The sequence below is a fragment of the Rousettus aegyptiacus genome, unplaced genomic scaffold (assembly GCF_014176215.1).
Source record: "Rousettus aegyptiacus isolate mRouAeg1 unplaced genomic scaffold, mRouAeg1.p scaffold_m13_p_3, whole genome shotgun sequence".
Lineage (NCBI taxonomy): Eukaryota > Metazoa > Chordata > Mammalia > Chiroptera > Pteropodidae > Rousettus > Rousettus aegyptiacus.
Window position 1 is genome coordinate 81,551,956 of NW_023416306.1, and position 24,000 is coordinate 81,575,955.

Sequence of the window (24,000 nt, forward strand, 5' to 3'; positions counted from 1 at the left end):
TGTGATGGCCCTAAATATCAACGCACAGACGAAACATAAACAAACATCATCACCACCTGCGTGTGGGAAGTGCAGCCAAGCAACAAAAAACAGGGGCCCTAGAAGCAGAACCCACATCAGATGGTTCTGTAGGGGAGTGAATTTCTGCAGTGAAATTTAGGCTGATACCGCGGAAGAGCCGGCAAAGAGTGGGGACAAGACAGCATGCCAGGTGGAAGGGAAGACCCTCGCACATGCCTGGAGGAAGGAAAGCAATTGGCCCATTCAAAGAAGGCCTGCCTGTGTAGCTGGGTAAATGCTGGGAGGTAAGAACAGACACACAAGCAAAGCCAAGTCAGGTCAGGTCTCAGTATTCTGTAAGGAGTTTGCATTTCATCCTGTGTTCCTGCCCCAGAGCCATGATCTACCCCTTTCATATTAGGACTTCTTCCTCTCCCTTCACCTATTAATTATTTCTAAAGATGTATTTTAAAGTAAATTAGACAAATATAACATTTCATCCCTTATACTTCAGCATGCATCTCTAAAAAGCAACTTTCTACATACTACCTTTATCATCCTTAGTGAAGTTAACAATAAATTAATATAATCTAACACAGTGCACATTCAGATTTCCTTGTCCCCAAAATGTCTTTTATTGCTGTTTGTTCAAGGCAGAGTCCAAAGATTATGTCTCTTTATAATCATTTTTAATCTCAATGGAATCACCCTTCCCACCGCTCCACCCCTTCACCCCTTTTTTCTGCTTTCCATGATACTAACCTTTGTAAAGAGTTCAAGCCACTTGTCCTTTGAGATGCCCTATCACATTCTGCACTTGTCTGAATGTTTTCTCAGATGTTGTTAACTTGTTCCTCTTAGTTTTTTCTGCACACTGGGAATCAGATCTAAAGACTTGGCTATATGTATTCAAGGATACCTCCTAGATGCTGCTCTGTACTGCATATTGCATCACATTAGAAGGCACTCAAGGTCTGATTATCCCATTTTAGCGAGGCTGAACTTGCTCATGGGTAAGGCTATGAAAGCCAGACCTCTGCGTTGTAAAGGTCTATTTCAAAACTTCTGACTCCTAAATAATCTATGGGGTGATTTTTGTTGGTCTTTTTGTTTAAATTACAATATAATTTACAGAGTAAAATGCACACTTTTTAGGGTATGAGTTTTGACAAATACATACACTCATGGAACCATCACAACCAAGAGATAACACATTTCCATCACCCCCTAAAGTTTTCCCATACACCTTTGTAATCCACCCAACCTCCTGACAACCCCTGATCTGTTTTCTGTCCTTCTAGTTTTTGCCTTCTCCATATTATCATATAAATGGAATCCTTAATATGTAGCCTTTTGAGTCTGTTTTTTTTTTTAAATTGTTTCAATCATAGTTGACATACATTGATGTGGTTCTTTCTCTTAGCATAATGCATTTGAGATCCATCCAGGTTGTTATGCTTATCAGCTCATTCTTTCTTATTGCTGAGTAGTATTCCACTATGTGGATGTACCAGAGTATTTATCCACTTACTACTGGCTGAGGGGCATTGTGTGGTTTGTGTGAGGTGATTATCTAACACTACACAAATACCTGGGTTCACATCACATTCACCTTTCACCTAATGACTTTAGCATCCTTGACTATCCTTGCTTCAATCAAGTACTTCATTGGGAGTCACAAAATGGCTATTTTCAAATTCTGTCATTCCTTCTACATTAGTTGGAATTTTTCTGAAAAGAAGAGCTTTACCTCATTGACTACAGCTATTTGGTTGTCATGAAATGCTAAAAAGACAGGACAAATTCTGAATTCCTTCCCTTAATGACCCATTTTCAGACTAAGAATTTGGTGCAATCACAACATCCAATGGTGACAAATTAGGATTGATTTGGGGTTTGGGCGGGGCAGGGACTTTTTTATGGACTCATGGATTTTTTTACATTCAACATCTTTAAATCCATTGCAGCCCTATATCTCTCCCCACCCCATTTATTCTTAAGAGTAATAAGGCATTGGGGCTATACAACCATAGAAACATAATTCCCATCTTTAAAAAACTCAGGCTGGTAAACAGAGGCAAATGAATAAATATAAATTACAATGCAATGTTACAACAGCAACAAGAGAACTGTCTGTGGGATTCTATGATAACACAGAAGTGGGTATGCTACCTGGGAAATGAAGCTAATATTATATATTTGGTGAGACCTAGAACTTTCCTTGTGACTTTGCCACTTAGTTTATTCCATTTTTCATTTTTGTTTTCTTTTTCTTGCCCTCCTGTGGGCTACTGGAACATTTTCAGAATTCCAATTTGACTTAACTAAATTGTGTTTGAGTGTGTTACACTGTAGAGCCTTTGAAGGGGCTGCTCTAAGTACAGCAGGGTCCTCAAATGTTTCATTCAATATGGTTTTGTTATAACATCAATGAGATGCTGTAGGAACTTAACTCTTGTTTATATTGGTTAGCCTATGATAAAATTGGTTTTGTTGCATGTCATTTCGCTTAAGCTGGAGAGCTTATCAACAATGTAGAGGACTTACTGTTTTACATTATACACATAGTTCACCGGTGTCATTTTGTCAGTTTTGAGTGTAGAAACTTTACCTCCCTTTAACCTCTTCTGTTTATAATAACCCTAAGTATTTCCTCTACATAGAGAACCACGTCCAACTCTTACAAGTTTTGCTCCAACTGTCAAACGTAATTTAAAATGTTCGAGAGAAGTCTACTGTATCCATATTTTTACTCTTTCCAAGAATCCTTTTATTTCCTTTCTATTTAGAGATCCTCCTTTTGCCTTTTCATTTTTAGGTTAGTTCTGCTGATAACAAATTGTATCAGTTACCCTTTATCTGAGAATGTCTTGATTTCTCCTTTTATTCTTGAGATAATATTTGCTGAACATAGATTTCTGGATTGATAATTCTTTTTTTTCAGGGCCTGAAAATGCTGTTGTTCTTCCTTCTGGCTTCTATGGTTTCTAATGAGAAATCTACTTTATTTGCATTGTTTTGTGGGGTCCATTCTGCTTCTTGATTATATAGGTTTATGTCTTTTGGCATATTTGGGAGTTTGTAAGCCATTCTTTCTGTGTTTCACCTGCTTTGTCTTCATCTTCTGGGACTCTGTGATGACACAGAGTTACAGGCCTACAGGTCCCTGAAGTTGTTTTTTTGGACTTTTTGGTTTGTTCTCCAAGCTATTTTCTGTTGTTCAGATTGGGTAATTTCTATTGATGTTTCTTTGCTGTTAAGTCCATCCATTGAAAGTTTTACTATGGTTATTGTACCTTTCAGTTCTAACATTTCTATCTGGTTCTTTATATCTTCTATTTCTTTGCCGAGATTTGAAGCATTTTCATGATGGCTGCTTTAAAATCTCTGGCACTGAATTCTAACATCTGAGTCATCTTGGTGTTGGTGTCAGTTGTCTTTTCTCATTCAAATTGAGATTCCCTTGGTTCTTGGTATGATTTTTTTTTTTTTTTTGGAATCCTTGACATTTTGGGTTTTATAACACTTTGGATCTTAATAGTCTCTTTTAGCAGGCCTCCTCTTGACACAGTGCCAGTGGGGAAAGGGGGATGCCACCTGCTTACAGCCCAATGGGAGTCTAGGCCTCTGCTGGCAGCTGGAAGAGGGGCTACACTTACTGTGTGTGGCAGGAGTGCAGCGGTTCCTGCCCGTAGATTTCTGTCTTGCTGGACCACCCTTTCCTGGTTCTTTGGTAAGAGAGCAGGCGTTTGCTGGTGCTTTTGTTTCTGTGTTGGTATTTCCAGGTTGCTGGCTTCTCCAACACCCAGCTCAGGATACATAAAGCAAAAAGAAGATCTAAGGAATACTTTGCCATGTTGTTCTTCAGGTCCTGAGGGTCCTAGCTAGTCTGCCTTCTTCTACCCTTTAGTCTTCTTATGTTTGTTTTATATGCAATATCCAAGGGTTTTAGCTGTACTTAGTGGGAGGAATAGGGAAAAGCTCATCTGCCCCATTCTTCTAAAAGCAGAAGTCAGAAATAGTCCTTATCTTTTTGATCCTTAAATTGTCCAGTCTTTGGCCAGTGGGACAAACTGGCTCCCTTTGACATGACTCATTATTCCTTGATTGCTTCTCTGTACCCCAAGATATTCTTGTACTCTCCTTGTACTCTCCCTACCTTAGCCCTAGAATCAGTCTTCTACAAGGAGCCCTGGTTGGTCTAAGACAGTCCTCCTTAGTCTGCTCAGGCTAATACCATAGACTGGGTGGCTTCAAAAACAGACATCGGCTCCTCATAGTTCCATGATTCTTGGAAGTTCAAGATCAAGGAGCTGGCAGATTCAGTTCCTGGTGAGAATCCTCTGCTACCTTGTAGACAGCTGTCTTCTTGCTGTGTTCTCATGCGGACTTTCCTTGGTACATGCTTGTGAAGAGTCTCTTGATCTCTCTCTTATAAGGGCAATTAATGCCATCATGAGGGCCCTACTCTCTTGACCTCATCTTAACCTAATTACTGCCCTAAGGCACCACTTCCTAAAACATCTCATTAGGAGTTAGGGTTTCACCATATATATTTGTGCGGGACACATTCAGCCCATAACCTCATTCCTCTCTTCCTAAAGATGGCAGGAAGTGAAGAGTTCTTTCCTTTCTCCACGTGGGGCATCTGGTAATAGGGCACCACTTGCTGCCAGCCTAAAGACAAGGCCACACAGAGAAGGCAGAGCCAAGAGCATCATAGGACTGAGAGCTAGAACCTTGATTTTCCCATCTACAGATAAGTTGTTCCATTTTGGTCTTCTATCTGCCTCAGCCCTGACCTGCCTCAATCAGCAGTTAAAGAGAGAAAATGAGTGATGGGTCCATGTGTCACTTGGTCCCCCTCACAAACACCTTTGATCTGAACCTAAAAAGAAACCTAGCACACACTTCTTTACACTTCTGTTTATTCTTCCTGCTCGGGAAAACCATTGACAAGTGTCTTTCATAGGGGAGGGAAGGCAATGCTGGAATCCCTATGCTGAATTCTCAAGTAGGTACTTAGGAAGCCAGAGATACAGGACAGGCCCCCAGGGTCCTGAAGAGAAGTTCAGAGGGCAGCAACTCAACATGGGTAGGACAGCTTCATGAGGGTCTCAAAGATTCTTCTCCTCAGCCCACGGAGCTCATCAGGGTCTGAGCCTGCTTCAGTTCTGTAGGGGAAGAGGTAGGCAGGTGAGCAACAGTCAGGTGAGACTTGGGAGGAGCCTTAACGCCTCCAAGTACAGCTGAGCCTTACCTGCCAGAAGGACCTGGAACTTGTTTGCTGAAAGGGACATAACAACAGGCTGGGCTGGGGCACCCAGTGCAGCTGCTACCTCCAGGCGCAGGTGTACCATAGGCTCTTCCACAGACTGCAGCAGGCTGGAGCTCAGGGTATGGTCCACCCGCCAGCCCACACCTGCCAGCCTATTCACTGTGGGATGGGGTGGGGGTTTCAGGATCATGGCAGGTGGGCCAAGCAGCCCATAACCCTTCAAGACCGTGTGACCTTGGGGAAGCTCTTATCCCTTTGAGCACCAGGGTAGGTGCTCAATTTGGAGCTCAAATTATCCACACTAGATCTGAGGAAAGAAATTTGGCTGGAGTCAATAGTTCCAGCTCTGTGGCTATGACATGTGACCATGGGTAACTTTTTTTCTGAGGACGAGTACCTTCCATGCTACATGCACCTTCTAGAATGGAGCCCAGACCCCACCTGGGTCCGCTCCACACTTACCACGCAGGCTGCAGGCCCGCAGGTGCTCCTGCAGGGGGTTTTGCTTCTCCTCATAACAGCGACACAGACTAGCCGCATGCTCTGGGGATAGAATGGAGGTCCCCTGAGGTAGCAGGTGGGGGCTGGGGCAGGTCTCAGCTTTATGGCCCAGGGAGAGGAGAGTGCATCTCCGTGGGTTTCTCGGCCTAGCCTGCAGCCCTGCAGCTCTTGACCCACTGACTGGCCTGCCCAAGTCCCCGTACCTTTAGGCAGCCCAAGCTGCTGCAATTCACTGGACAAGGACTCTCCATCCACACTATGCTTGGCCGCACTGGAGAGGATGAAACTCAGCACTGCCACTGTGGCCTTCACATCGCCCGATTCTGGGGGGACCCATGGGTGGGATAGGGGGTGTCACTATGGCTCCAGCCATCTCCTTGTTGTCCTAATATCTTCAGCTCAGAGCCCCCAGGTCTCCTTGAGCCATTAGCACTGCTACTGCTGGCAGAAGACACTGGGGGCAGAACTGTCAACTTCTTCTCAGATATCTTTGCTGAAGCAGGTGGGTCATGGTGGCCTGCTGGGAGGGGCCTCTGTGCCAGGTCATGGGCTGAGTACCTAGAGTTGCCCAAAGGTCTATGGACTCAGTGGGGTACTCACCAAACCTGGCGTCAGCAGTGAGCTTCAGGACTTTCTCATACTGTGGGGAGAGAAGGCCCTCAGGGGGTGCCAGATCCCTGCTTGCCAGCCCCCACCCTTCCTAGCCTGGATCCTATGGTAAGGATGGGAGGTATCCAGGAGGGCAGGAAGCTGATCGCCCACCTCCCTGGGTCTGGTACACTTTCATAGCAGTGGGCGGTCATAGGGTCATGGGACAATGGGGTGCTGGGCCAGGCACTCACGTCAATTCCCTGTCCCAGAAGCTCCTTCAGCACCTGGCTGCACAGCAACCTCAGCTTCACCGAGGACTGGAGAGAAAGGCCTTACCTCAGCCAGACTGGCCCACCTCAGCCCTCCATGCTGCGGGGCTGGCTCAGAGAGGGCTAGCCACGTGATCAGTCACACAGCATGCTAGAATGGGCTGAGAGCCATGAGGCCCAGACCCCAGAGTGACCTCACCACCCTCCATTCCCAGAGTCCCCATTCACAATCCCTCCCTTCCCCCACTCCCAAGAAGCCCCTGTGCACTCAACAATCTTGGCAAGCGTGCTGATCTCCGCCAGGACCCAGTCAGGACAGTCCAGATCACCACAGAACCGGAACCTCTGCACAGGAATGAGGCAGATGGTCAGGTTGGAAGGAAGGCTCAGGTATGGCCAGGTGTCTCCTACATTATTGCTCCTCGGAGACCCCTGCTCCCTGTCCAAGATGGATGCCCTCTGTCAATTTTTTTTCTTGATTACTAGGTTGTTTAGAGAACCCTCTCCCTGACCTACCCTGCCACCAAACCCTATTCCAGGCATTCATCTGCTCAACATTGATTGGGTGCCTTCTCTATGGTAGGTCTCGCTCTAAGTACTGGGGTACAGCACAGAACAAAACAAAGTCCCTGGCCTCACCTCACAGCCAAAGATCTCTCACCTCCTCCTTTTCCTCCCAGGTTCCAGTCACACTGGCCTCTCTGCTGTTCTTATTATACCAGGCACACCCTCACCATTGTCCCTGTGGCTTGCTTATTCTCTCACTTCATTCAGGTCTCTGCTCAAACCACACTTCGTCCAGTGGGCCTTCTCTGACCATACTTTCTAAGTCAACCCTTCACACAAGGAAATTTCAGGGGCCAGGGGATATGTTCATGATCTTGGTCCTCGTAATGTTTCATGTGCACATACATGTCAAATCTTACTGAACTGTACATTTACATGGTTTTCAATAAAGTTTTAAAAAATTGCTCTTTACTGTCATACCCTAGCTCCTTATGTTTCTTTCTTGATCTCCATGGCAGTTATCACGGCATATATAACATCTTATTAAGATCTTTCTCCTCTGTTAGAATGCAAACCTACCCTGTCTACCACGTCTTGCCAATATCTTCCATTCCCCTGATCAGTTGTCCTTTGTCCTGTTTGTCTGGAAAAACTCTAACCTACAGCAACATACATGTTCATCTTTCCACACTTCTACCTAGGCTGCTTACTGATGCTGGGAACAAACCCAGCAAACTAAGAATACCACAAATCTAGGTTCACCTGATTCTACTGGGCCCTCAATGGAGCCTGGAAACTATACATCCTCTACTTGGCCCTACTGTTCACCTTATCAGCCACTTCAGACCTGCTCCACAACCTTTCCACCTCCAACCCTCCTGCTCTTTGTTTACCTGCCACACTGCTTGATCATACCTGACCCTAATGCATTGGGGCTTCTACATGGGCCTCCAGTAAAGTCCTTTAGTCACTGTCACAAATGTGATTATTATCACTAAATCCAGTCTTCCCCTTAACTCAGCAGCATCTGACATGCATACTGAAGCCGCATACTCTTTCAGATTTTTCCCTCTGGCCTGACCTCGGTCTCATTGGCTGGCTCACCTTTTCCCTCAGTCCCCAGAGATGATCTCTGCAGACTGCCTGCTGCCTTTATTCTAGGGCAATGGACTGTGACTGCTGGTGAGGTAATAGAGTGTTAAGGACAGTCTTGCACATCTTCCTCTATTTCAAGGGTTTTTAACCTTTTTTGTGCCATGGACTCATCTGACATCTGGTAAAGTCTATAGGCCTTTCTCAAACAATGGTTTTACATGCATAAAATACATAGGATTGCAAAGGAAACAAATGTTATCAAAATCTTAAAACAAATTGGTGATATGGTATATGTTTCAAGTTTAACAACCTTTGTAATTTAGAAATGAGCATAAACACTACACATACAATGCCAACATCTGTGACGTGACATGAAAATACCTCCGATTTCTATTAGTGACAAAGTAAGAGATGCTGCTAATAATACTTGGGTTTGTGGCTGGCATCCCTACTTGAAGGAAATACTAAATTTCAGTTTGAAATGTAGTGCAAATTAAGATGTAAGGTTTTCCCCAAGTTTGTGGACCCCTGGCTTCTACCCACAGAAGTCTTCTACCATCTCTGTATTTTTCTGGTTTCTGCCATCTCTATTACATTTTTTACGAGGAGTTCCTTAGTACTTTCTTTAAATGCTGTCATTTCTCTAGGCTCTGCCCTAAGCCCCCTCTTCCAAACTCACATTCTCACTGACTCAGGTTACACATTTTCAACAATCGCTTTTGACTGATGGGTCCTAAACTTGCAATTGCCAATGTAGATTCTTCTGAGCTCCAGACTGTCAAATCTAGACTGTCTCATAGCCAGCTGTTAACTGGCAGCTCACAGTCACCTCACTTGGCAGTGTATCAAAGTAACTGGTGCTCTTCCACTGAAACCTGCTCCGCCTGCTGGGCTCCCCAGCCCACTAAGCACCACTACCTGGGAATCAAGCCCAGACTACCTCCCTCTCCTTTTCCCTCATGCATTTCCCCCCGAGCCCTGCTGACTCACCCGCACTTCCATCTCCACTCTCTCCACCATCTCAGGTCACCACCATCTCCTGAGGCTCTGCTGCCCTATCCTGGGCTCTCTACTCTCCTCATGTTCTTTCCACAAGTCAGCCTTGAAGTCCAAACTCCTTTATATGGCTCTCAAGACCCAGTAAGCTTTTGTCTTTGTTTTACCTGCCCAGCCTCATCTTTCACTAACCTCCAGTTTATACTCTTCCAGCTGAGGATATGCATTCTTTCTTAGAGAATCATGCTCTCCATATCCTGTGAAGTCTTTGAACATGCTATTCTGTTTAAAGATATAGCTTCACCCCACCATGCCTACTAACGCCTAGTACACAACTGCACTGCACCCAGCCAGCTTTCTTCCCTGCCCCCAGGCCCTCAGCAAGCTTTCCTAACACTATGCTCAAGACGCTGTTAGGTCCCTACCCCTCAAGTCTTAACTATGTCTGCCAAATTAAGTCTCCAACTTTGCTCTTCCCTGCAGCTGAAGTCCCCGTGCCTGGAACAGTGCACAGTGTAGAACAGGCACACAAAATCTGTTAAAGGAGTGAATGAACGTTTGAGTTGGGAAGTCCCAACCCAAAACCTATTCCTTTCTGGCTCTGGGAAGAGAGAAGGGGCTTAACAGTGAAGAATTAGGCTGAACCTAATTCCTAGCAAGTTCTTGTCCCCACGGGAGGGCTGGGAACTGGGCATCTTTGAGAGGTCCTCTTGGAACCGGGGAAGACCTGGAAGGACTCCCGCTCTGGACGAGCCTCAGGTCCTGCCCCGGGGTACAGGGCCCTTCCTTTCCGCCCAAGAAAAGCCCGGGAGGCCCAGCCTGCCGACCTATCCTGCCCACCAGGCTGTGCATTGGGTGACACGGCCTTTGCTCTCCCAGCCCTTGATCCGCACGACTGCACCCATAGAGTCCACCGAGGGGCCGGGGCGGCCTCCCCATTTCCGCGCACCCGCGCCCCACCCTTCTGCAGGGACGGCTACGAGATCTGGGGGACCCTGCCCTGCCCACCCAGCACCCCATGCCTCGCATCCCCTCCCTCATCCCTCACCATCGCGCCAGGAAGCCCAGCCCGAATCTTTCTCCTTCCGGTCTCACCGGGTCAGCTGAGGCGACGGTCACGTGACGTCGGGCGCGGCCTCCCTAGGGCGGGGGCGGAGCTTCCTCGTGCAGGGGTGGAGGCAGGTCGTACTTCGCGGAGCTACCCTGGGCAAAATGGCAGAGGCCCTTTTGCGTCTCCCCAGAAACCTTCTTCCCTAGGAGGTGACCGGCGCCAACCTTAGTTTGACGGAGGAAGCCAAAGCAGTAGAAAATAGGGAGCAGAAGCCGTTAAATTTGTCTGAGTGAGGGGAGCAGGAGTCCCGGAGCTGGGTCTGGCATTAGTAATTCCCTTAGGAAGTGCATAGTCTCATTGGGTAAGCAAAGTCCATGTATACAGCTGTTGCAAAAGCCATATTTTAAAAACGTCACGGAAATATAATACACATGCAGAAAGTTGTGCGTGTAAGTACAAAGCTCAATGAATTTTATAAACTGTACACTCCATATCACCGGCACCCATATAAGGGAACAATATTACTACGACCCCGGACATCTTCAAGTGCAGGGCTATTTTCTTTCATTTTGATGAACCCCCTTAGTTGCCTAGGAAATAGGGCGGTAACAATTGGCATACTCATGAACAATCTCTGTGGTCTCATACACATTAGGCGTTTTATTTTAATTTTTCGTAATGGGAGAAATAGGTTGTTTTAAATTGCATTAGTTTGCTTACTGGCGAGTTTGAGCAAAAGATGGTTTAGGAGAACTGTTTCAAATATTCACTTGAAGAGGTAAAAAACCAAAACACCAGCAACAAAAACAGAAATACACAATAAAATAATATAATCAAGCAAGAAATTGAACAGTTTGAGATCTCTCTTCAGTGACATGCCCTGTCCCTCCCTCCATACATCAAGCCCAGGTGATTTTATTGTTACAGCCTTTCAAGTTTTCAAAGGACAGATAAAGCCCATGACAATTAAACTGCTCCACAAATAGAAAGAGGTGGAAAGCTTCCCAATTCATTCTAAAATTGATCTTATTTATAAAGAGCTTTTTGCAAGTCATAAACATTAGCATGTTGAAGTGAATAGTGTGTTAAAATACCACACGATGTCAAAGAAAATTTTTATTTTAAGAATATAAGAATGGTTCAGCTTGTATTTTATAATCAGTAGGTTAAAGACGAAAAAAATTGATAGACTTGGAAAACCATATTTACTAAAAAGGTGAAAAGAAAAATTAGGAATAAATGAAAACTACCTTAAGTTGATAGAATATTTGAGAAACAAAAGGGCAAACTTTAACATCTGACAGTCAAATGATTTAAATTTGGAAATAAGGCAAAAAGGTGGGTGGCATGTCCTTTTAATGTCATGCTGGAGCATTGTGTGATATTTGTTTTGCAAATAAAGATTACTAGACTATTTAGAGCAGTGGTGCTCAAAAATTACAGTGCACCAGAATCACCTGCAGGGCTGTTAAAACAGAGCACTGAGCCCCACCCCCAGAATTTCTAATTAAATAGGTCTGGTGAGGACCTAAAATTTTGCATTTCCAACATTTCAGGCGATACTGATACTTCCAGCTCGGGACTATACTTTGAAAACCACTATGTAGGAAAATGTTAACTTACAGATTACTGTTCAGTAGGAAAGATAACCCCAAAGGTTACAGTTTTATTGCCCTACAGGACATTAACGAGTTTTGCCTGTAACTCAGCACATATTTCAAATGCTTTTCTAAGTGTACTCTAAATTTTTTTCTCAGTTTCTTGAACCAGCTTTACCATTTTAGTGTTCCCTCATTAAGTAAATAAAATATTTAACACACATTCCTTCATTATTTGTATGAAAGTCATGTTTTTCACTTTTAGAAAATTAAACTTTGATACAGTATACTAGTGTTAACCTAAAAATAAAAAGGCCTTTCAAAGTGAGAGGCAAATAAGCATTTATTCGAAATCAATAAGAATAACTATTTGATTGTGTACTCTTGGTGCAGCTACTATGAAAAACAGTATGAAGTTTCCTCAAAAAACTAAAAATAGAACTAACATATGACCCAGCAATCCCTCTTCTGGGTAGTTATCCGAATTAATCTAAAACACTAATTTGAAAAGACAAATGAACACCTGTGTTCATTGCAGCATTATTTACAATAGCAAAGATAAGGAGGCAATCGTGCCCATTGATAGATGAATACATAAGGAAGATGTGGTACATATGTATAATTAAATATTACTCGACCATAAAAAAGAAGAAAATCTTATCATTTGTGACAACATAAATGGACCTGGAAGGTATTATGCTAGGTGAAATAAGTCAGACAGAGAAAGACAAATGCCATATAATCTCACTGACGTATAATCTGAAGAACAAGACAAATGACCAAACAAAACAAAAACAGACACATAGATGCAGGGAACAAGCTAATGGTTGCCAGATGGGAGGGGGTTGGAGGTTTGGGGGGAAAAGGTGAAGGGGTTAAGAAGTACAAATTGGTAGTTGCAAAATAGTCATGGGGATGTAAAGTAAAGCATAAGGAATATAGTCAATAATATTATAATAACTATGTATGGTGTCAGATGGGTATTAGACTAGTCAGGGGGATCACTTCATAAACTATATAAATGTCTAACCACTATGCTGTAGACCTGAAACTAATATAAAATACATTGAATATCAACTGTAATTGAAAATTTTTTTAAAGGACAGTGTGAAGGAGAAGGAGAATAAGAGATTCAAATTACTGAGTAGAAAACAAATGTCATGGGGATATAACGTACAGCATAGGGAATATAGTCAATAATGTTGTGATAGCATTGTAGGGTATCAGATGGTTGCTAGACTTATGGTAATCACTTCTTTAGGTATATAAATGTTGAATAACTATGGTGTATACTTGAAACTAATATAATATTGTATGCTAGCTAGATTTTAATTAAAATCTTAAAAAAAAAAGAAATAGTTATTTGAGAATCATCGATTCAAACAGAAACCCAAATAGTGTTCTGAACAGGAGACAAAAGCAGGAGGTATTTATGAGGGAAAGGGAAAGATTACATAAATAGATGGAAGGAATTTCTATTAGTGCAGATAAGCTGACATAGATATGCTAATTCTAAACAATGTTTTTAATTTTCAATCTGGTAGTCATAATATCTGCTTTCTTGTAATCCTTGCAAACAGTTCTTTGGGATATAATGTTGCTTTAGGCCCAATCCAAAGGTTACTATTTTGCCCTTGTGGGTGCTAAAAAAAATTACTACTTTTCTTCTCACCTTCTAACTTCTAGCTGGGCTAATGATCAAATTAGCAGAGAGAGATTAACAGGAGAAAATCAGTTTTAATACATATGCATGGGAAATTCGCGTAAGCATGAAAATTCCAGAGACAGTGAGGCAACGTTGTTTCGTAAGACATTTTTTGAACAAAAGGGAAAGGGGGAATGGGCGATTTATAGGTAGTTAAGGAAAAGCGGAACACACTAGGCAGGAAAATTCTTGCTTGGCAACTCAGAAACAATGGGAACAAGGGGCATCTAGCTAGCAGGCTTGGTGTCTTCCTGACTAAAGCTAGGGTGAAGATTCTTAAAGTGATTAAGCCAAGGCTCCTTTCCTAAAACAGGCTTTCTGGTCAGAATCTCTTAGGTGGTAAAGGGCAGAGGATTAAAAGCTCTTTCTGAGTCTTGCTTCTTAATAGACAGCTTAAAATGAATATCTCAAAAAGGCAAATTCAGGGGGGAAAATTTTTAGTTCCTTTCACCCTGTTTTAATGTTTTAAAGGTTTGTGCGGGGCAGTTCCTCTGGGACAGCAGCTCTGGCTCTATTTTAAAATGGCTTTGTTTATTATTTTTTTACACTAGCATAGTAGCTCTGGACAGCAGCAAATAAACACTAGTATACTAGGGGTGTTTGCATTAAAGTCAGGAGCAGTAATGTGCTACCATTATGATCCAGCATTGTTCTAGAGGTTCTTAAGCCAGCAGTTCTCAACTGGGGGTTATATTGCCTCCCAGGGGATATTTGGCAATGTCTACAGATATCTTTAGTTGTCACAACTAGGGAGTACTGCCAGAATCTAGAGGGCAGAGGCCAGGGATGCTAAACATCCTAAAGTACACAGGACAGTCTCCCATAGCAATGAATTATCCAGGGGAAAATGGCAATAGTGCTGCTATTGAGAAACTAGTCTGGACAAATAATAATGGTTAGCATAAATGTTGCAAAACAATAAACTAGTATTTGCAGATGACAGTCTATCTAAGAAATAAGAAAAATTAGAAGTCACAGAATGCCACATGGCCAGTGGGGTGTACTGGAGCGTTGCGTGTAGACCAGGACCTCCAGGCCCAGCTGGTGCAGAGGAGTCAGAAACCCACAGGTGAGCACCAGCTCGTTCCAGCCCCACCCACCTCACAAATGAAGAGAGGGAGGCTTCACAAAGAGTCAGAGGCAAGCAGAGGAGCCCAGGCCACATCTGTCTGACATTCTGCCCACCTGAGAGAAAACCAGAGGTCAGAGCTAGGAGGTTTTAAGAGCCCTAGCCCAGCACTGATTTCACCTATGGAGGTGAGACCCAGGTGGGGCAGGGTCAGCCCAGGTTACTGAACCCATAACAGGAGGGCCACATTCAGAACCCAGAAAGCCTGGAGCTATCTAAAGACCTCATCCTTTTGTCCCACAGTCCAACCTTTGGCCAGGATGTGATTTTTCGGTTTCTAACCCCAAGGCCCACCTCGCTTTATTTCCTCTCACCTGCAGCTTGCTGCTAAACTCATGTAGCCCCATATCAAAGGTGAGTGCCTGCCTGAGGGACTCTGAGGGGCTGGGGCATAGGCCCCAGGGCCCAGGGTCAGCTCCTCAGGCTGGACCAGGCAGCCAGTCTCAAACAAATTCCTGTACACCTTGACCACTGTCTGATTACAAAGGAGCTCTTCATGGTGATGGAATAGTTCTGTATCTTGATTATAGGTGGATATACAAATTACATATATGATAAAATGATGTAGAACTATACATTTAACATTGTTCTGATATTGTACTGTACTTATATCAAATGTCACCATTGAAGAAAACGCAGTGAAGGGCACATGGAACCTCTCTGTACTATCTTTGAAATCTCTTCTAATCTATGATGATTTAAAATGGAAAATTAGGTGAAAGTATTAAGTAAAAAATAATACTTGATAGTCTGCAGATCTGGCAAAAATTTTGGCATCTCTAATTCGTTCAACGAACAGTCACCACCACCAGGCCCTGCTCTAGGCCAGGCCACCTATAGGAGACGGGTTTTATACACTCTTCCTCCTTGGCACTGGGGCAGGGTTTTTAGATAAAATACAGGATGCCCAGCGAAATTTATATTTCTAACAAACAAGAAATAATTTTTTTAGTATAAGTTTGTTCCATGCCTTATTTGGGACATACTTAGACTAAAAAAATTAGTTTTCTAAATTCTTTAATGTATTTAACATAGTTATTTTTTAAGCCTTTGTCTGCTAATTCTAATATCTGTACTGTTTATGAGTCTGCTTGTGTTGACTGGTTTTTCTCTTAATTTTGGGATACATTTTCTTCTTCACATGTCTGGTAAATATTTTTTGACATGCTGAACATTGTGAACATATATTGTAGAGATTTGAATTATGTCATTTAATTCTAAATAGTATTAAGTTATGTTTTGACAGGCAATAAAATTACTGATGGATTAACTTGATCATGTATGTCAAGGATGGTTTTAGGTTTTGTTAATGTGTGTCTTTCTATTTTGCCCTCTTTCCTAGGGAATCTTCCTAATTCCCAAAGCATACCCTTCGAGGCCCTCATGTGAATGTCGGATATTCACTGAGACCTCTCCACTCTGGCTGCATTAGAAATCCAATGTCTCTCCAGTTTTCTGTGACCTCTGAAATATCTTTCAGCTCCCAGCAGCTGTTGTCTGCTAGGCCTTGCAGAGTCTCAGTCTGCACATTCATAGTTTAGGATTTGACCAGGGATCTGAGAAGAACCTCTATAATATTCTTGGGGGTCCTTCTCTGTAACTCTATCCTCTCTGCTATTCTACTATACACATTTTAGCACTCCTGAATTCCAATTTCTATATCCTCCAAAAAGCAGAGTTGATGCCGTACTTGAATTCCACTTCCTTGTGTCATCATTTGGGGCTTGGAAATGTTTCCCAGGTAGAAATTTATGAAATTCATTTCATGTGAACCTCTTCTCTCAAAGATTGTAACCTTGCACTGTCTAATGCTCAATGCCTGAAGACAGTTTCTTCATATATTTTGTTCAATTTTTTAGTTTTACAATGGTAGGCTATAATCAATACGATATTCTATCATGGTCATAATTAGAAGTGCTACTGTTATTTATTTTATTTTAAAAGTAGAGGAGACAAAGATCAACAATTCTAAGAAAAATGGGAAAGATATATGAAAGTTCAAAGAAAAACACAAATTATTCTGACATATGTAAAGATGTTTAACCTCACTGACAATAAGAAAGATACAAATTAAAACTATATGGAACAACTTCTACTTATGACCACGATGCAGTAACAGGGACCAAATTTGTCTTCCCCTGAACAACTAGAAAAATTGGACAAAAATATATAAAACAACAGTTTTCAGACATTGGACAATAGGTGGAGAAGAATTGTGATGACTAAAAGAAGGTTATACTTACAGTTTCCTCAGTAAACTGAGGAAGCAATTTATAGGCAGCAATACAGGGAGGGGGAATCTAAACAAGGCCAAGTAGTCTTGATGAGTTAAGGAGGTGGAGATCAAAGTTTAGGAAGATCAAGGCAGATCGAATTTGTGAGGTAACTTCAAATGAGAGAGAGCATGAACTAGCGCATTCTGGATAACTACAGAAGAATCCTCAAGTCAGTACTGAGTACTGATATATGCGAAAATATACATTTGTGAGAGGGAACCACAGTTTGAGGGAAAAACCACAAAAAGCAGAAGACCAGTTTCTAGAGCTCACAAGAAACTAGAAATAATTCCTATTTTCATTAGTCTGATTAGAAACAGCTCCTAATACAGGACATTGGAAAGAATACTTAGAAAAGGATTGCATTAGCAGTGGGACTCAAACAGCACCAGACTAAAGGCTGCTCTGAAACTGTCCTAACAAAGCCTGAAAGCAAGTCTTAAATAGATCTAGTTTATTTCAAGTAACTGAAATGGTGCTGAAACAGAGTCCAAACTGTTTAATAGAAAATGACAAAATCCAGCATTCACAACATAAAAATCACAATGTCTATCACCCAGTCAAAAATTACGAAGAATGCAAAGAAAGAATAGGACTTACAACAAGGAGAAAAATCAGTCAGTGGAAACAGACCGTGAATGACAGAGATGATGTACAATAGATCCCCCTTTACTGCTGTTTTACTTCCTGTGGTTTCAATTATCTGTGTTTGTGAATTATCCCTTTGTCCAGTGTATTCATGCTGCATCCATGCTGTATACACTCCCTGCCTGTTAGTCACTTAGCGGCTGTCTAGATTATCAGACTGACTGTTGCGGTATTGCAGTAAGTGCTTGTGTTCAAGTCACTCTTATTTTACTTAATAATGGCCCCAAAATGCAAGAAGAGTGATGCTGGCAATTTTGATATGCCAAACAGAAGTCATAAAGTGCTTCCTTTAAGAGAAAAGGTGAGTATAGTACAATAAGATTTTGAGGGAGAGACCATATTCATGTAACTTCTATTACAGTATATTGTTATATTTTTTATTTTATTATTGACTATTGTTGTTAATCTCTTACTATGCCTAATTTATAAATTAAACTTTATTATCAATATGTAATAGGAAAAACATAGTATATATAGGGTTCGGTATTATCCGAATTTCAGGCATCCACTAGCGGAGGGTGTGTCTTGGAACATATCCCCCATGGATAAGGGAGGACTACTGTAATTAGCAGATAGGAACATTTAAAAACAGTTGTTATAAATATGCTCCATATGTTCGAGAAGGTAGAGAAAACCCTAAACATGATGAAAAGAGATAAATGAAAGATATAAAATAAAATAAAATGAAATATCTAGAGATAAAAAAGTCAGCAATGCATGAGATTAACAGCAGATTAGTCATCACAGATGGGGAAATAAATGATCCCAAAGGCAATGAACTTCACTAGAAGCCATCAAAAATGAGAGAAAAAAGGATTGAAAAAAGATGAAAAGAACATCAGTGATCTGTGAGACAATATCAAGTTGCCTAACATACATGCAATTGGAATCCTAGGAAGAGAGAAGAGACAGAAAAACATTTGAAGAAATCATGGCCAAAAATTGCAATATTTGGTGAAAACTGAAATCCCAGAGTTCCAAGATCCTCGAAGAAGCCTAAGCAGAAGAAAATGACACTGAGGAATATCATTTAAAAAACTTGCATTTAGAGGAGAAAAAAAAATGGCATAGATGATAGAGGCTCTGTTCATCCCTCTGGCATCCAAATCAAAGTTGTGACAGAAACAAGGAGCAGCAGCAAGGAAAAATCACCTGGGATCTAGAGGAACAAGCCATATAACCAGGGTGAGGACGTGGGGCTGCCAGATCCCCAGTGGCTGAGTGAGATGGAAGCTGCAGCGGCAGCAGCAAAAGCCTCTTAAAGAGGCCGCATCCATGAACGGATTTTCAGGGTGATGGACCCGCTCACTCTGAGCACCAGTGCCTATTTGGCTGCGTGCAGGGGGCACCAGGGACTTATTGGGAGACGTTGTGGGAGTGAAGGCCTAGGCGAGACTCGCTGGGTACAGAAGCGCCGCTGGTATCTATTGTTCCTTGTTGAGCCCTCCCCCAACCCAGTGCGCTGGACACAGCACCACCATAGCCGTGATATCATCAAATTGGATAACAGATGTCACTCAGCCCAGTGGAATCCCTGAAACCCCAACCTCCCCCAACTCGTGGCCCTGAAACCCCAACCTCCCCCAACTCGTGGCCCAAGCCACATCCAGGTGTATTCTCAGCGAGTCAGGTGCTCCTTGCTGAGACTCACACTGGAGACAGCTGGCCTTGGTTTCTGGTGTGGCCTTTTGAGGCAATCGTAAGCACAGCATCTGTGGGTGGCTTGCTGAGAATCTTAACAGACGCCCCGGAGGGGCAGAGGCTTGGGCTGAACCCCTCTCAGGACTGTGCTACCAGACACCTACTACACAATTCCACATTAATGAGACCAGGAGACTTAGGGACTTTGATTAGTACATAGAAACAGACACAGAAAGACAGCCAAAATGGGAAGACAAAGAAGCAGAAATCATATGAGAGAACAGAACAGAGATCCAGATATAATGGAGTTAAGTAATCTAACAAAGGCAGAGTTCAAAACACTGGTTATAAAGATGCTCAATGAACTTTTGGGAAGTGTAAATAAATTCACTGAGAACTTCAACAAAGAGATAAAAAACATAAAAATGGAAATGGAAATTATGAGAGGGAAACAGTCTGAAATGAAGAACACATTATTTGAGATGAGAAGTATATTAAATGGGACAAAGTGAATAAAGAAGAGGATCACATGCCCTATCTAGAGGACAGGAAAGCCAATCAGGACACTCAATCATAATGGCAAGAAAAAAGATGCCAAGACTATAAAAATAATTTAAGGAGCATATGGGACACTATTAAGGCTCCAAATATTCGTCTGATCAGCATAACTGAAGAAAATCAAGATGTTGAACAGCCGTTTGAAAAAATAATGATAAAAAAACTTCCCTTACCTGGTGAAGGAAATGGACAAAAAACCCCAGAAAGCTCAGAGAATTCCAAAAATCAGGGGTCCAAAAGGCCCACACCAAGACACATAATAATTAAAATGCCAAAGATTAACTACAAAGAAAGAATATTAAAAGCAGCAAGACTGGCATCCATAAAACTGGCAGCTGATTTCTCAAAAGAAGCTATGCAGGACAGAAGGGCTTGGCACAAAATATTCGATAGGGTGAAGACCCAGGATCTACAACCAAGAATAATTTATCCAGCAAAACTATCATTTAGAGTTGAAGGACAGATAAAGAGCTTCCCAGACAAAAATAAGCTAAAGGAGTTTATCACCACCAAGCCAGTATTACAGGAAATGTTGGAGGGACTTCTTAAAGAAGAAAAAAACATGTATCAAAAACAGGAATAAAGAATGATAACGACTACTTTCTATCAATAAGTACCTTAAATGGAAAAGAATTAAGTGCTCCAACCCAAAGAGAGTGGCTGAAAGGATGAGAAAACGAGACCGCTACACATGAAAAGGAAAGGGATAGTAAAAGACATTGCTTTGCTGGACCTAGGAGGTATTTAAGTCTGACAGAGAAAGAAAAACACTATATGATTTCATTTATATGTGGAATCTAAGGAATAAATAGAACAAACTAATCAAAAACAGATTCACAAATACAGTGGACAATTTAGTGTCAGACAGAGGGGAGGGGCTTTGAAGGCCTGGGAGAACAGGGTGAAGGGCTAATTTTAGCTGATGGATGGTCACAGGGATGGGGAGCACGACATAGGAAATGCAGTTCACATTAATATGTTGGCTAGGTGGAGGGTCAGGGGAGGGAGGGTGCAATTGGGGGAATTGTCTTATGAACTACATAGATGTCTAACCAATATACTATATACCTGAAACTAAATTAAAAAATAATTTTTAAAAATTGCATTTAAGTAAGTGATAAAAAACATCTCTTCAAAGGTGGAGAATGAAGGCCCATTATGCACAGGGGAGAAAATATTGCCTCAAACTCCCCCTCAGTAACTATGTAAACTAAAAGATTTTAGTTGATTGTTATCTGTAGTGTGCAAAAGAAAAATGTTATCCTTCTAGAATTCTATAATCAGAAAAAAAAACTTCTATAAGTGAAGGCAAATAAAGACTCTCTGACACAAACAAAAGCTGAGATACAAGAAATATTAAAAAAAGTTCTTTAGTCAGAAGAAAAATACCAGATGGAAATTCGGATTGACAAAAAAGAGAAAAGAGCACTGAAATGATAGATATGAGGATACATAATAAAAGACAATATTTTTCTCATTTTTCACCTCTTTAAGAATATTGACAGTTTAAAGCAAAAGTAATAGCAATATACTGTGGGGTTTATAACAAATGTAGAAGTAAAATGATGAGAGCAGCACAACAGACAGGAGGGGGAAGTGGGAGCATACTGTTGTGAGGTAGCAGTTACTGCTGAGAGTGGCAATTATCTCTGTACTTCTGCCTGGGGAATTGGACGGCTCCTGGCAATGGGGAGGAGGCAGTTTCTGAGATGTTCACTTGGCCCTTACTACAATGGTTTATATCCACAGGTCGAAAAATATATGTGCAAGCTCTATTAGCTTGTAAGCATACTTATCTCCATTACATATTTGGAGAGAAGAGAGATGGCAACAGGGTGGGGCTAAGGCCCGCACCAGATCCACTGTGAGACTGACTTCATCCAGGCCTCCATTTATTATCTAGCCCCCACATGTCCACTCTTGGTGGGGGGTCATGATGGCATAGTGAGTTTCATGGTGCCACTGTCAGCTCCAATTCTATAGTAATACACCTCAAAAGGTCCAGGTAGTCCCTTTCACTAGGTATAGTTACTTTGGTAAATGACCACATATCCCTTTGGAGAAGGATTGAGGTAATATTTATTGAATATACTTGTGGTAATGTTGCAGGATCTTTTCTTTAGAATACCAGGCCTCCCCTGCGATTAATGGGCTCTAGGTCTCAATTGTCTCAGTCTGAAAACAAGGCAAGGGATCACAATATTTTGTTGCAGCCTTCTGCTTGCAACTCTTGGTTTTCTTTATTTTGTATTTCAAGTCAAACAGTACCTAACCAATTATGGACCGCCTACCTCCAAACTTGTTTTGGTGTGAGAGAGAAATAAATTTCTAGCTCATTCAAACCACTGTCATTTAGAGTTTTCTGTTCTTCACTGCCCTAGCCATGACGTATACACCTGTGTTAGATAGAAATTATACTTGACCCCTACCCACTCTCTCACTCAGCAGCACCCAATTCAGCAGACGTGAACAGGGCTTCCACAGTGTAGGCCTGTTTACATCCTTTACCCCGTCCTGTGGAGCTCCTGCTTTGCCCATTGCTCTGAGGCAGGTGTTGGCCCTGAGACTCTCTAGCAGGGGTCTAGGTCTGTCAGAGCCCTGCCCCAGCTTGGGCATCAGCCCAGCCTGGCCCGGCGGGGAGCTGGAAGGTCCAGGAGACAAGGACCCAGTGTCCTCTGCTGTGGGCAGCCTTCACTTTCAGATTGAAGCCATCAGAAACCAAATCTTCCTGGCCCTGCAGGCTGGGTGGGGGTGGGTAGAGGTTGACACAGCTCATAGTCTCCTCTGTGAGGCACTTAACACTTCTGGAAACAGAGGCTTACTGGTATTACCAGGTCCATCAGGTAAGACACGGGCATGCAGCAGGCAAGGGAGACAGAATTGAGAGTGTCACAGTGGGTTGATTGGCCTAGGGGACGGGGTCACAGACATGTAGGATAGGAGGGGCTTATGAAAAGGCTGGTGGTGAGAATGGGGGAGATGAAAGCAGGAGGCTTCAGCATGAGTGGGCAGCGGCTTCCCACTGCCAGCATTCTGGTTGGTAAGTGGAGGTGGGGCAGGCTGGCCCTGGGGGCATTTCCTACACCCTGTGGGCTCACCTGGCGTGTAGGAGTTCTCCTCAGTGAACCCCCGTGGCTTCCACATTTGAGAAGACAGGAGGCTTCCTGGCACAGGGAAAGGAGCCTTTTCCCCAGGACGTTCCTCTAGCTTTTCCCCTGGCCTTGCATCCCCACTCAGACCAGCATGCCCCTTTTGGAACTGCTGGGGACTCTGGCAGTACCAGCTCTACCAATAGTGGCTGAGCCTGCAGCCTACAGGACCACCAAGTCCCAGCCAGCATCCTGTGTGGCTGGACCTTCAGAGGGTACTTGGTCCCTGAATCTCCAGAGATTGCTGCCACCTTACCCTTGCAGGTTTCTCTTGGCCCAAAGTACCCCAGAGTTGGGCCAAAGTCCAGTGAGTTCCCTGGGTTGTCTGAGACAGTCCATGCTGCTGCCCCTGCAACTCTGAAGACATCTGTCACCTCTGGACCAACGTGTCAGCCAACTGGAGTATCCCCTGCCTTCCTGCTCTGCACCTACATCTGGATCCCTACAACTGTTGACCTGGCTCATGGGCGGGTACACCAGACCTAAAGCCTGGATATCGTCTATATTAGGGACTAGAAACTTTGGGTTGGTGGTCTCCCCAAGTCCTCACAGTAGGCTCAGGGTCACCTGGAAATGGTCTGGTGTCCAGTCTGGGCCCAGGGCCCAATGGCCCTTTAATGTTGCCATCGTCCTTGATCACACCCTCTTCATAGTTATCATTGCCACTGTCATCCCCATCACCTGCACTTCTGTCTTTGTTGCTGTCACCATCAACTTCCTTACCACCACCACAACCACCATTTCAGTCACCAACAACATTTCCCTTCGCTTCAGGTGAAGGCGAGCCAGAACTTCTCCAGATTGTTCCGAGTCTGAACTTTCCCCAACAACCACAGACCTTCTCATTCATGCCTCCAGCCTCCCCTTATCCTGCCACACTGGAAGGTTCTAGGGCTAGCCACTCTTCTGTGCACAGCCCAGCTTCAGCCAGTGGTCCCTGGCAGCCCAGCCCCTTTGGCCATCCTCTCCCTCAGCTGTGCCTCCGACTTCCCTCTGGCTGCCCGGCAC

The 24,000-nt window shown here is 43.1% G+C and overlaps 1 protein-coding gene across 4 annotated transcripts; it reads right to left on the reverse strand.

Moving 5' to 3' along the window:
- Positions 1–4,911: 4,911 nt before the first annotated feature.
- Positions 4,912–10,375, reverse strand: COMMD4 (COMM domain containing 4). 4 transcript variants are annotated; one of them, XM_016144122.2, is made up of 8 exons: positions 10,286–10,375; positions 6,913–6,984; positions 6,622–6,687; positions 6,380–6,419; positions 5,983–6,102; positions 5,741–5,821; positions 5,261–5,437; positions 4,912–5,174 (listed from the first exon to the last, which is right to left on the reverse strand). In XM_016144122.2, exons 1-8 carry the CDS (start codon positions 10,286–10,288, stop codon positions 5,134–5,136), a joined length of 600 nt encoding a protein of 199 aa, XP_015999608.1. In that variant the 5' UTR covers positions 10,289–10,375; the 3' UTR covers positions 4,912–5,133. The 4 variants fall into 4 exon arrangements, with proteins under 4 accessions (XP_015999608.1, XP_036074018.1, XP_015999607.1 ...); XM_036218125.1 differs by lacking the exon at positions 10,286–10,375 and adding an exon at positions 9,430–10,191; XM_016144121.2 differs by lacking the exon at positions 10,286–10,375 and adding an exon at positions 9,232–9,415.
- Between the last annotated feature and the right edge of the window lie 13,625 nt (positions 10,376–24,000).